The 12,376-nt window shown below is 35.9% G+C and overlaps 1 protein-coding gene across 2 annotated transcripts in view; it reads right to left on the reverse strand.

Moving 5' to 3' along the window:
• POF1B (POF1B actin binding protein) overlaps positions 1–12,376 on the reverse strand; it is a 94,019-nt gene that overhangs the window by 60,358 nt on the left and 21,285 nt on the right. For both annotated transcript variants that reach the window (XM_032258702.1, XM_032258701.1), the window contains exons 3-4: positions 12,137–12,211; positions 4,126–4,206 (exon numbers count right to left, since the gene is read on the reverse strand). In XM_032258702.1, the coding sequence (XP_032114593.1) occupies positions 4,126–4,206; positions 12,137–12,211 (156 nt within the window). The remainder of the gene's footprint in view (positions 1–4,125; positions 4,207–12,136; positions 12,212–12,376) is intronic.

Here is a 12,376-nt window from a genome sequence, read left to right on the forward strand (position 1 = left end):
TCTTAGCTCTTCCAGAATATTATCCAATTTGTCTTTTTTCTCTGTTGCATCTTTAGCCTCCCTTATTACTGTTTTTTCTAGCTACAAGTTGCCCAGGTGCACAAGATTCTTGATTCTCCTTTAGCGACCATCCCATCTCTCCTTCCTTTGACCAATACACTTCCAGAAGAGTAATCTTCATTCATATTTTCAATTCCTCTGGATTTGCTCACCTGTTAACTTATTGCATCTGAATTTTGCCTCCACAAGTATACCAAAACTGCTCTATCAGTGTCACTATCAGTTTCTTAATGGACAAACCCTATTCTCAAACCTCATCTTCTTACGTCTTTTGGTCATTTAAGATGGTTAATCACCCTGTTTTTGCATTTGCTTCAGTTGCGGTGTGTTCACATATCTCTCTGATAACCCCTCTGTGTGTGAAAGTGGTTCCTTCCTTCTGTCCACTTAAAGTAGCCATTTCTCAAGGTTCTGACCTCAACATTCTCCATTACCTCTTAGTTGTCTCACTGATTCCCATAGCTTCAATGATATACCTTTAAGAGGAATGATTTCCACATCTCTATGTCAAATGTGACCTTCCTTTGAGTCATTTTTTAACTGCCTGTTAGGCATCTTTCTGTTTCCAGGCAACTAAAACGCTACTGGTTCAAATAAAACTCAAAATTTCAACCTTTTTAAATCTACTTCTCCTCCCACTCACTTTTCAATCGTTTTAAGTGGGTCACCTTACTCTCAGTGTCTCAAGCTAAAAAGCTTAGGGTCATATTTGACTTTTCTCCACATCCAGTAAGTCATCGACTCTTGTTAAAGCTACCCACTAAAATAGCTGTCAGAAAAGATAGAGAGTGATGAATTTTCATCAGAAGACCTGAGCAAGTTACACTTACTCAAACTTTCATTTCCTTAGTAGTAAAACAATGCTAATACAAGGTTAACCATATTAATACCTTGAATACCACAATAAATCCTTCCCTGATTTCCCTCAAACTAATGTGTTAACTCTGACATCTGAACTCCGATAAGAATTTATCTGTAGTCCTTTCATGGCATCTATCCTACATCTCACCATGTATTCTACATAGCTATTTGTGGGCCTGTCTTATTTCTTTCCCTGAGAAGAACTATGTGCTCCTTTAGTTTAGGAAACATGTGTTATTTCCCTGTTTCTGTTGAGAGATTGCATAGTGTCTTCCCCATAGCAGGAGTTTCACAACTGGAAAATTAATGAAATTGATTAGTATCAATTGGATGATATCACTAATGGAACAAATGTATTTCCTACATTTCTGGATCTAATTTTAAACAGAATGCATAAATTCTTAGATTAAATGACCACAAACGGAGAATAAGGAAGATCAGGAACAAGAAAAAATTTAAAAGGCTTAACAGAGATAGAAAAAATCATAATGAAAGAAGTGGATTGAAATCAGTTTAATTACAGGAAAAAAATAAAGATTAGACAAGCTGGGAGGCGAAAGAGGAGGAAATTGCTATTTAGAAGGCTCAACTTATTATAAATATTGTAATTAAACTAGAATCTTCTCCTGAGGGGATTTTAAAGAGCAAACAAAAAAGGAATCTGCTTAGATAAATAAAATGGTAGGTATAGCTAAACAGGAATTTCAAGGTGCTTTGTAAAACAAGTTAGATTATTTTTCGATTATAAAGCATCATGAAACTTGAAATCTGTTTCATTTCTCAATAATGCAAATAGTTAAATGACTTTAAATGACCATTTTCTTCAACCCTCTGCTGGGAATTTGTCCTGAGAGAAAACTTAATGTGGCTGTGTTCAACTACAAACTTGTTCAACTTGTAGTTGAACACAGCCATACTGATGAGCTTTTACAGGAGTAGGCTCAGTTTTTCCAATATGTTAGGTGCTTGCATATATATTTCTTATTTCTCTGTTCTTGTACCTACATGTGGGTAAGGGGGTGCATAGGTGAGTATTAGATCCTAATTGACCTCCATCATCAATGTCCTTCATTTGCAAATGTTTCACTTCCGGCTCTGATACTTTCAATTTTGATTCCAATTTTGCTGCTTTGTAATTGAATGGTTTTACACTAGCTAAGAACTTAAGTTGAAGAAGGTTGGGACCTTGTTTTGTTTACTGCTTTATCCTCCAGTTCTTAGTGCAGTTTCTGGCACATAGTAGCCAATCAATAAATATTTATTGAGTAAATGACTGAATTTCTCTGTGCTTCTGTTTTTTCCCCTTTTTAGGATTAAACAGGATGTAATATTGAAATTGCCTAGCATGGAGTATATACCCAAAAGTTATTAATTCTTCCTTTTCTCTATTAACTAAAGATTATGATTCATCCAAAGTCATGTAAGTATTGCTGGCAAAGTAGATTGGAACCTAAGTGACTGGACATTTAAAATCTCTCTGGATATATCCTAGGTAAGCACAGCAATTCTCACATTATGAAAATAACGGGTTATCTAGAACTAACTCTGAAAGCAAGGAGTATCAAGTGCAATATGCATCCAAGTATGCATATCCCTCAGATTATGTGTAAAAAGAAAGAAAAAGAGAGAGGGAAAGGAAGAAGAGGAATGTGTGTAAAGTGACTGGCCAAGTAACAGAAAGAGATACATTCTCCTCTCCCAGACCCTTCATATCTCCACCCTCCCTACCTTCCCCTCCCTACCTCCACCCTGCTCAGATTTGTTGTTTAAATATCTGATTCTGCAAAAGGAGGAATAGGCAACTGATTTAGCTGTAATAACATGCCCTTTCAATATTTACATGGATATATGAAAACTCAAGCAAATGTCTAAAACAATCACTCCTCAATTCAGAACCTCATAGGTTCATACTAACACACATGCACAACTAGCAGCCTCCCTAGCTAAGGAGCCACAAGAAGATGATTTTTAATAAATAAATAAAGAAGAAAGGGAATAGATACTTGTAGAAGCCTAGTACATCTTCCCCACTCACCCAGAATAGTAGCAAGCAGGACTCTAATCTAACCCTTTCCTTTCCACAGCTGAAGCAGTTTGTTTTATCTTATAAGGGAAGGGCAGGATGGTTTCCCATTACGGAAGAAAAACACAGAGCAAAGCTAAGAACTGCTGTAGTCCTATCTGGATCATACTGTTGCCAATTGTGAAACTGATGTCCTTACAATTTCATAGAGCCTCCTCTTGGAGCTAAAGAAGTATGTGTGCGTGAATGTGAATGCATGTATTGAGGAAGGATTATTAAAGTGGAATCTTAGTTTGGGAAATGTAAGGATATATATCTCAGTAAAAAGGTAATGTATTCTAAACAATTCATTACTGGGAACAAGTGTTCACACACCAGAGGCAATAAAGGCATAGGAACACTTTTTAACTTCAGACTTTCAATTTTCATCTTCCTAGTCCGTATCTCCATGACAAATGTGAATAGCCTGAAGACTCTAACCCTTGGTATAGCAGTTGACAGAGCTTTTATGTAAAGGCTATAAAAGAACTTTGTCCATTTTTTTGTTTGTTCAAAGTCCATAAAAGCCCTTTGCAGCATAAAGGTTGGGCTACAGAAGAGGAAAATCTTTACAACCCAAGAATTTCCAAGCTGCTTGGAAGTATTGCATCTCTGAGTCAGAATATATAGACTCGTGATTGTCTGGCATTAAAGGAGGCATTTGTTGATACTAATAATCAGAAATTTCCTTTGTAACTGTGGATGAACCTGGAAACCATCATACTCAGCAAACTGACAGAAGAGCAGGAGATCAAACACTGCATGTTCTCACTCATAGGCGGGTGTTGAACAATGAGAACACATGGACACAGGGAGGGGAGCACTACACACTGGGGTCTTTGGGGGGAAATAGGAGAGGGACGGTGGGGGGTGGGGAGTTGGGGAGACATAGCAAGGGGAGAGATGCCAGCTGTAGGTGATGGGGAGGAAGGCAGCAAATAACACTGCCACGTGTGTACCTATGCAACAATCTTTCATGTTCTTCATATGTACCCCCAAACCTAAAATGCAATAAAATAAATGAAAAAAAAAAAAAAGAAAGCCCAGCAATCTGATCTTAAGGATCGGGTAATTGATTAAGCTTTTTTTTTTAAGCAATTAACTTCTAAAGAATTATATGTTGGGAAAAGTTTGTGTCTTACCTGTTCAGGATTTTGTACTACATATTTCCTAATAGTGGTCTGTGGATATGTAGTAACTTTCACTGTTGGAGAATGAAGTTCCTGTGAAGAAAAGACAAAGGCTGGATACAATCATAGTTATTTAATGAACTTGGAGCTATCAATACTAACAGGGAACAATTTACAGGGTGAAATTTTTAGTTATTTGCATGAATAATGATGTATGATTTGATGATTTAGTTAATTTTAGTTTCAGAAACATGTAAAAAAGCATGTGTCCTATCCAACATTTTGCTGGGTACTTGTATTATACTCATTTCATGGTATTTCATTCACATTCTAAACTATATTTGACAAGCATTTTAAAATGCTTGTTTCATTCTAAATGATTACAGGAAAATAATAGCTCAATAGTGATGAATTAAATCTCTGATTTTGAAAAGACGTCTTATATTTAAAAAAATGAAAAGAGACACAAAGATAAAAACGTATATGTGTGTGTACTTAAACCTTTAGATCTTCAGTGCGTTGGAAAGAGAGGGCCATAGATATCATTGTAAACATTTGATTGGAAAAGTGCTTTTTGGGGAGTTTCATGTAGATTTATTTATTATTTTTAACTTTTATTATAGGTTAATTTAACTTTTATTATAGGAGAACATATGCAGGTTTGTTAATGAGGCAAATTCATGTCACAGGGGTTTGTTGTACAGATTATTTCAGCATCCAGGTACTAAGCCTAGTACCCAGTAGTTATTTTTACTCCTCCCACCGCCCATCCTCAAGTGTGAGCCAGTGTGTATTGTTTCCCTTTTTATGTCTGTGATTTCTCATTATTTAGCTCTCACTTACAAGTGAGAACATGTGGTATTTGGGTTTCTGTTCCTGTGTAAGTTTGCTAAGTATAATGACTTTCAGCTCCATCCATGTCCCCACAAAAGACATGATCTTATTCTATTTTATGGCTGCATAGTATCCCATGATATATATGTACCACATTTTCTTTATCCAATCTCTCATTTCTTGACATAATGAGTTCATATCTTTGCCTTTGTGAACAGTGCTGCCATGAACACTCATATACATGTGTCTTTATGGCAAAATGATTTATATTCAGTAGAGTATATACCCAGGAATGGAATTTCTGGGTAAAGGGTTGTTCTATTTTTGGCCCTTTGAGGAATTGCCACACTGCTTTCCACAATGGTTAAACTATTTACACTCCAACCAACACTGTCTCCTTTTCTCCACAGCCTCACCAGCATCTGTTTGGTTTTATTTTTTTCTGACTTTTTAATAATAGTCATTCTGACTGTTATGAGATGGAATCTCATTGTGGTTTTCAATTGCATTTCTCTAATGATCAGTGATATTGAGCTTCTTTGCATATGCTTGTTGATTACATATATGGCTTCTTTTGAGAAGTGTCTGTTCATGTCCTTTGCCCACTTTTTAATGGGGTTGCTTTTCTCTTGTACATTTGTTCAAGTTCCTTATAGATGCTGGATATTAGACTTTTGTCACATGCATAGTTGGCAAATATTGTATCCCACTCTGCAGGTTGTTGGTTCACTCTTGATAGTTTCCTTTGATGTGCAGAAGCTCTTTAGTTAAATTAGATCCTATTTGTCAATTTTGCTTTTGTTGGGATTGTTTTTGGCATCTTGTTTCTATGTCCAGAATTGTATTGCCTAGGTTGTCTTCCAGGCTTTTTAGAGTTTGGGGTTTTACATTTAAGGCTGTAATCAATCTTGAGTTGATTTTTGTATATGGTGTAAGGAAGTTTCAGTCTTCTGCATATGGCTAATCAGTTGTCCCAGCACCATTTATTGAATAGGGAGTCCTTCCCCATTGCTTGTATTTGACTGCTTGGTCAAAGATCTGATAGTTGCAGGTGCTCAGCCTTATATCTGCTCTCTCTATTCTGTTCCATTGGTCTATGTGTCTGTTCTTATACCAGTACCATGCTGTTTTGGTTACTGTAGCCCTGTAATAGTTTCAAGTTGGGTAGCTTTATCTCCAGATGTCTCCAGCTTTGTTCTTTTTGCTTAGGATTGCCTTGGCTATTTGGGATCTTTTTTTGGTTCCATATGAATTGCAAAATAGTTTTGTTTATAGTTCTGTGAAGAATGTCCTTGGTATTTTAATAGGAATAGCATTGATTCTATAAATTGCTTTGGACAGTATGGCCATTTTAACAATATTGATTCTTCCTATCCATGAGCATGGAATGTTTTTCCATATGTTTGTGTCATCTCTGATTTATTTGAGTAGTGTTTTGTAATTTTCATTGTAGAGATATTTCACCTCACTATTTAGCTGCATTCCTAGGTATTTCGTGTGTGTGTCAGTTGTGAAAAGGATTGCATTTCTGATTTTGCTCTCAGCATGATTGTTGTCCATGTATAAGAATGTTAGTGATTTTAGCACATTGATTTTGTATCCTGAAACTTGGCTGAAGTTGTTGATCAGCTTAAGATACTTTTTGGCCAAGACTATGGGGGTTTCTAGACATAGAATTATGTTAACTGCAAACAGGGATAATTTGACTTCCTGTCTTTCTATTTTAGAGTTCTTTATTTTTTTCTCTTACTTGTTTGCTCTAACCAGGACTTCCAATACTATGTTGAATACGAGTGGGGAGAGAGGGCATCCTTGTCCTGTGCCAGTTTTCAAGGAAAATGCTTCCAGCTTTTTCCCATTCGCTATCATGTTGGCTGTAGTTTTGTCATAGATGGCTCTCATTATTTTAAGGTATGTTGTTTTAATACCTAGTTTACTGAGATTTTTTAACATGAAGCAATGTTACATTTTTTTAAAAGACTTTCTGCATTTATTGAGATAATCATGTGGTTTTGTCTTTAGTTCTGTTTATGTGATGTATCACATTTATTGATTTGTAAATGTTGAACCAGTGTAGTATCCCAGAAGTGAAAGCTACCTGATGGTGGTGGATTAGCTTCTTGATGCACTGCTGGATTGAGTTTACAAGTGTTTTGTAGAGGATTTTTGCATCAATGCTCATCAAGGATTTTGGCCTGAAGCTTTCTCTTTGTGTGTGTGTGTGTGTGTGTGTGTGTGTGTCTTCACAAGGCTTTGCTACCAGGATGATGCTGGCCTCATAGAATGATTTGGAAAGGAGTCCCATCTCTTCAATTTTTTGTAGCATGGTACTAACTCTTCTTTGTATATCTGGTGGAATTTGGCTGTGAATCCATCTGGTCCTGGTCTTTTTTTTTTTTTTTGATTGTTAGGCTATTTATTATTGATTCAATTTTGGAGCTCATTATTGGTCTGCTCAGAGTTTCATTTTTTTCCTGCTTCAGTCTTGGGAGGAAAAATGTGTCCAGGAATTCATCCATCTCTACTGGGCTCTTCAGTTTGTATGCATAGAGGTGTTTGTAGTAGTTTCTAATGGTTACTTTTATTCCTTTGAGGTCAGTGGCAACATCTCCTTTGTCATTTCTAAGTGTGTTTATTTGGATCTCGTCTCTTTTCTTCTTTATTAGTCTAGCCAGCAACCTATCTGCCTTATTAATTTTTTCAGAAAACGAACTCCTGGATTTGTTGATTTTCTGAATGTTTTTTTCGTGTTTCAGTTTCCTTACTTCAGCAATGATTTGGTTATTTCTTGTCTTCTGCTAGCTGTGGGGTTGGTTTGCTCTTTGTTTCCTAATTCTTTCTGTTGCGATGTTAGGTTGTTAATTTGAGATCTTTCTAACTTTTAGCTGTGGGTATTTAATATAAATTTCCCTCTTAAACCTGCCTTAGCTGTGTCCTAGAGATTCTAGTATGTTATATCTTTGTTCTCATTAGTTTCAAATAACTTTTTGATTTCTGCCCTAATTTTATTATTTACCCCAAAATCATTCAAAACAATATTGTTTAATTACCATGTAATTGCATGGTTTTGAGCGTGTTTTAAAAATTTGACTTCGATTTTTATTGCACTGTGTTCCAAGAGTGTATTTGGTACGATTTCAGTTCTTTTGCATTTGCTGAGGATTGTTTTATAAAAGATGGTTTGTTGGATTTTAGAGTATGTGCTATGTGATGATGAGAAGAATGCATATTATGTTGTTTTGGGGTAGAGAGTTCCAGAGAGTGCTATCTGATCTATTTCGTCCAATCTTGAGTTCAGGTCCTGAGTATCTTTGTTAATTTTCTGCCTCAATGAGCTGTCTAATACTGTCAGTGGAGTGTTAATGCCTTCCACTATTATCGCATGGGAGTCTACATCTCTTTGTAGGTCTCTAAGAACTTGCTTTATGAATCTTCATATATGTTTGGGATAGAAGTCTTCCTGTTGAACTGAGCTCTTTACCATTATGTAATGCCCTTCTTTGTCTTTTTTTTTTTCTTGGTTTAAAGCCTGTTTTGTCTGAAATTAGGATTGCAACCCGTGCTTTTCTCTTTTTTCCATTTTCTGGGTAGATTTTTCTCCATCCCTTTATTTTTAGCCTGTGGATGTCATTGTATGTGAGATGGGTCTCTTGAAGACAGTATTTTTGGTGGGAGCCTTGGTTCTTTAGCTTGCCATTCTGTGTCTTTTAACTGGGGCACTTAGCCCATTTACATTCAAGGTTGGTATTGAAATGTGTGTATTTCATTCTGTTATATTTTTCTTAACTGGTTATTATGCTGGTTTTTTTTTGTGTGGTTGCTTTACAATGTAACTGGTCTGTGCACTTAAGTGTGTTATTCTATTGACTGGTAATTATCTTTACTATCAATATTTAGCGCTCCTTTCAAGATCTCTTGTAAGTCAGGTCTGGTGGTAACAAACTCCCTCGCATTTGCTTATCTGAAAAGAATCTTATTTCTCCTTTGCTTAAGAAGCTTAGTTTGGACGGATATGAAATCACTGTTTGATGATTTTTTTTCTTTAATAATATTGAATATAGGCCTCTAATCTCTCCTGGCTTATAGGGTTTCTGCTCAGAGGTCCACTGTTAGCCTGATGGGGGTCCCTTTTTAAGTAACCTGTCCCTTCTCCCTACCTTCCATTAACATTTTTCCTTTCATTTTGACCTTGGAAAATCTGCTGATTATATGTCTTGAGGATGATTTTCTTGTGAAGAATCTTGCATGGTTCTCTGTATTTTCTAAATTTGACTATTGGCCTCTCTAACAAAGCTGGGGAAGTTTTCATAGACTATATCCTAAAATGTGTTTTCCAAGTTGTTTGTTTTCTCCCTGTCCCTTTCAGAGATGTCAATAATTCATAGATTTAGATTGTTTACATAATCTCATATATTTCTCAGTGGTTTTATTCATTCATTTTCATTCCTTTTTATTTATTTTTGTCTGTCTTACTTCAGATAGACAGTCTTCAGGTTCTGAGATTCTTTCTTTCACTTGGCGTATTCTTCTTTTAATACTTGTGATTGCCTTGTGAAATTCTTCTAGTGTGTTTTGCAACTCCAGCAGATCAGTTGGGTTCTTTTTTTTACTAGCTATTTTATGTATCAGCTCCTGTATCATTTTATTGTGATTATTAGTTTCCTCAGAGTGGGTTTTTCCATTCTCCTAAATCTCAATGATGTTTTTTTTTTTCTATCCACATTCTAAATTATTTTTCTGTTATCTCAGCCAGTTCGGCCTGGTTAAGAACCCTTGTTGGAGAACTAGCATGATCATTTGGAGGACATAAACCACTTTGGCCATTTGAGTTGCCAGAGTTCTTGCATTGGTTCTTTCTTATCTTTGTGTGTGGCTGTTCCTTTAATTGCAACGCAGATTGAGGACAGTCAATAGACTTCTTTTTTGGATGTCTTCAGAGGTTTTGTGCAGGTTCTAAATAGTTGACTTCTTGTCTTTGGTTTCACAAGGGGTTATGTTAGTGAGGTATTGTTGTTGAAGCTTTGGGATGTGATCCAGTAGGTGGCGCTTAGGCATAGTGGTCAGTTGGTAGGCTCTTGCTCAGTCCGGTTGCTCCTCTCTTATTTTCTCACAGTTGCAGCTAGGCTCACTCTCAATGCTCTGAAAGTGTGGGCTCCTCTCCCACTTGAGTGCTGGCTGTAGATTGTGGCATGGCACTCCAGAGATATCCATTAAATTTCTAGGGAGATATCAGTGTTTGCTTTCTTCCCAACTTGGAGGCAGCAGAGAGGACATTAGCAGTGGTTGTGGCCAAAGGTCTTTTACTTGTCTCCTGGGTCTCCACCCAGAGAGATACAGGTCAGCAATCACTCAATGCTATCAGCCTGGGATGGGGGTTCTGTGCTGTAGGCCTAAGCCGGTGGTTCCCTGCCTGGTAATGGGCAGGTGGGGGGTTCCATGGCAGGGAAAAGAGTTAATATCACCAATATAAAAAGGGTTCTTAGATACCAATGAGAATAAAATCACACTTATGGAAAATGAGCAAATGATATGAACAATTTATAAACAATAAGAGCAAATAGTTAATAAACTTAACAAAAAGTATTCGGCCAAACTAAGAATCAAACATAGCAGAAGAATGTCATATTTTTACAGGAAATTTTTAAAAATAACAATACTGATGAAGGTTCAGCAAGGCAGACATTCTCTTATGGAGTCAGAAAAGATTGAATAATCATCCATAGACTGGAATATGCAACCATTAAATAATGGTCTTGAATAATACAAATTTATATTAAAAGCTCATGATATCATGTAAGTGAGAAAAAGAGAATATAAAACTGTATACATGGTATAAACTCAGTTTCGTATTTGAATGGAAGAAAACACAGCAAAATATGAAGAGCAGTATCTCTAGGTGGGGGGAGGAATCATGAATAATTTTTGTTTGTGCTTCTTTATATTCTTTTATAGTTCTATAATTTTCTAGAACAAACATATTTTCATTATCAGAAATAATATGTACAGTAAACCCAATTTTAAAACCCTTAATTAGGAAAAAAGTTAATACAATTTTTTTGACTGAGTTTGAGTGTAGTGAACACCCTGTTATTTAAGTGAACTTACTTTCTGAGGCAATCTCACTTTGGTGGTCCTACAGAGCTGCATTTCTAAGTCACTTATAACCTTTATCCCACCGTCCAATGGTTTGTTAAGTATGTGGCCCATGCTAGTCTGTGAACTCCTTGAAAATAGTAATTGTGTGTAATTCATCTTAGTGCAATATGCAGCACATACTTGGTATTCATCAAATGTAAGCTGGGTAAGTGCATTACTCTAATTGACTTAACTCAAATCTAGACCAAACTGAGAAGTGGTAGGGAAACTTTTCTTTGATAATCTTCTTATTTGTTCTGTATAATATCACATTTTCCTTGCTATACTCAAGGACTAAAAACCAGGTTTTGTTCATTTATCTCCTTACTGTCCAAGTTCACATCCTGACCCCTCATCTGGGTCAGATTGTTTTCTTAAAACAGCGTCTCCCACCTTCCTAGCCTCGAAATCCCATGCCCCCTTTATTCCTCTTTCATATAACAACCAACTTAGTGTACTTTATGTTTTGCTTTCTAGAATTTACTTTTTGATATATGGCAATTACTTAATAAAACACATATTTTAATATTCTGTTTATTATTATAGCTACCTTTTAAATATACAATGTCTAGATTCAATAATAATCCTAAAAGTGGGATTATTAGGCCATGAAGGCTAAGGAAATAGACCCTTGTGTGTCTTTCAAATCATACACCTATAGGAAGGGTTAGTTATGACCCTATAAGGTATTCGCTCTGAATATGAACTCATAATACTATCACTCATAAAGCCAAGTCTTCAATCAATTTGAGATCTGGTTATTTCATCCATACTCACTAGGAGATCCTTGGCTAAATTAAATTGCACTCAAACTAAAAGCAGTTATGTTGAATAGGCAATGAAACAGAAGAATCTAATTCATAGCACTTGTTTCACATTACTTTAATAGGCTGAGCTGATTCTCATATGTGAGAATCCTCTTTCATATTTTATGATCCTCACATGGTGTGAATGTGTAAAGTCTTATGAGGGTGTAAAGATTGCTTACATGCATGAAGAATATTTCCATATAAAAAAGAGGAACAAATCTAATGTAATTCACAACTTTTTTTACCTGTTCAGTACTTTGGCTTATATGTAGAGTGCTTGGGGCGCATGTAGATATTTTTAAAGTTGGAGAATGGAGTTCCTGTTAAGAGAAACAAAAGGGAGTTCAGAAATTATTTGGAAATCTTAAGTTCTTGAGGTATTTTTTTCTTTATTTTTATAATAATACAGTTAGTCAGAAATAAGAGCATTATTTAGTGCTTTCTTAGATGATGTCCATCTTTCCAAAGAACTGAATTACTTTGTT

This window comes from Sapajus apella, unplaced genomic scaffold (assembly GCF_009761245.1).
Source record: "Sapajus apella isolate SASKATOON/1434 unplaced genomic scaffold, GSC_monkey_1.0 scaffold104, whole genome shotgun sequence".
Classification (NCBI taxonomy): domain Eukaryota; kingdom Metazoa; phylum Chordata; class Mammalia; order Primates; family Cebidae; genus Sapajus; species Sapajus apella.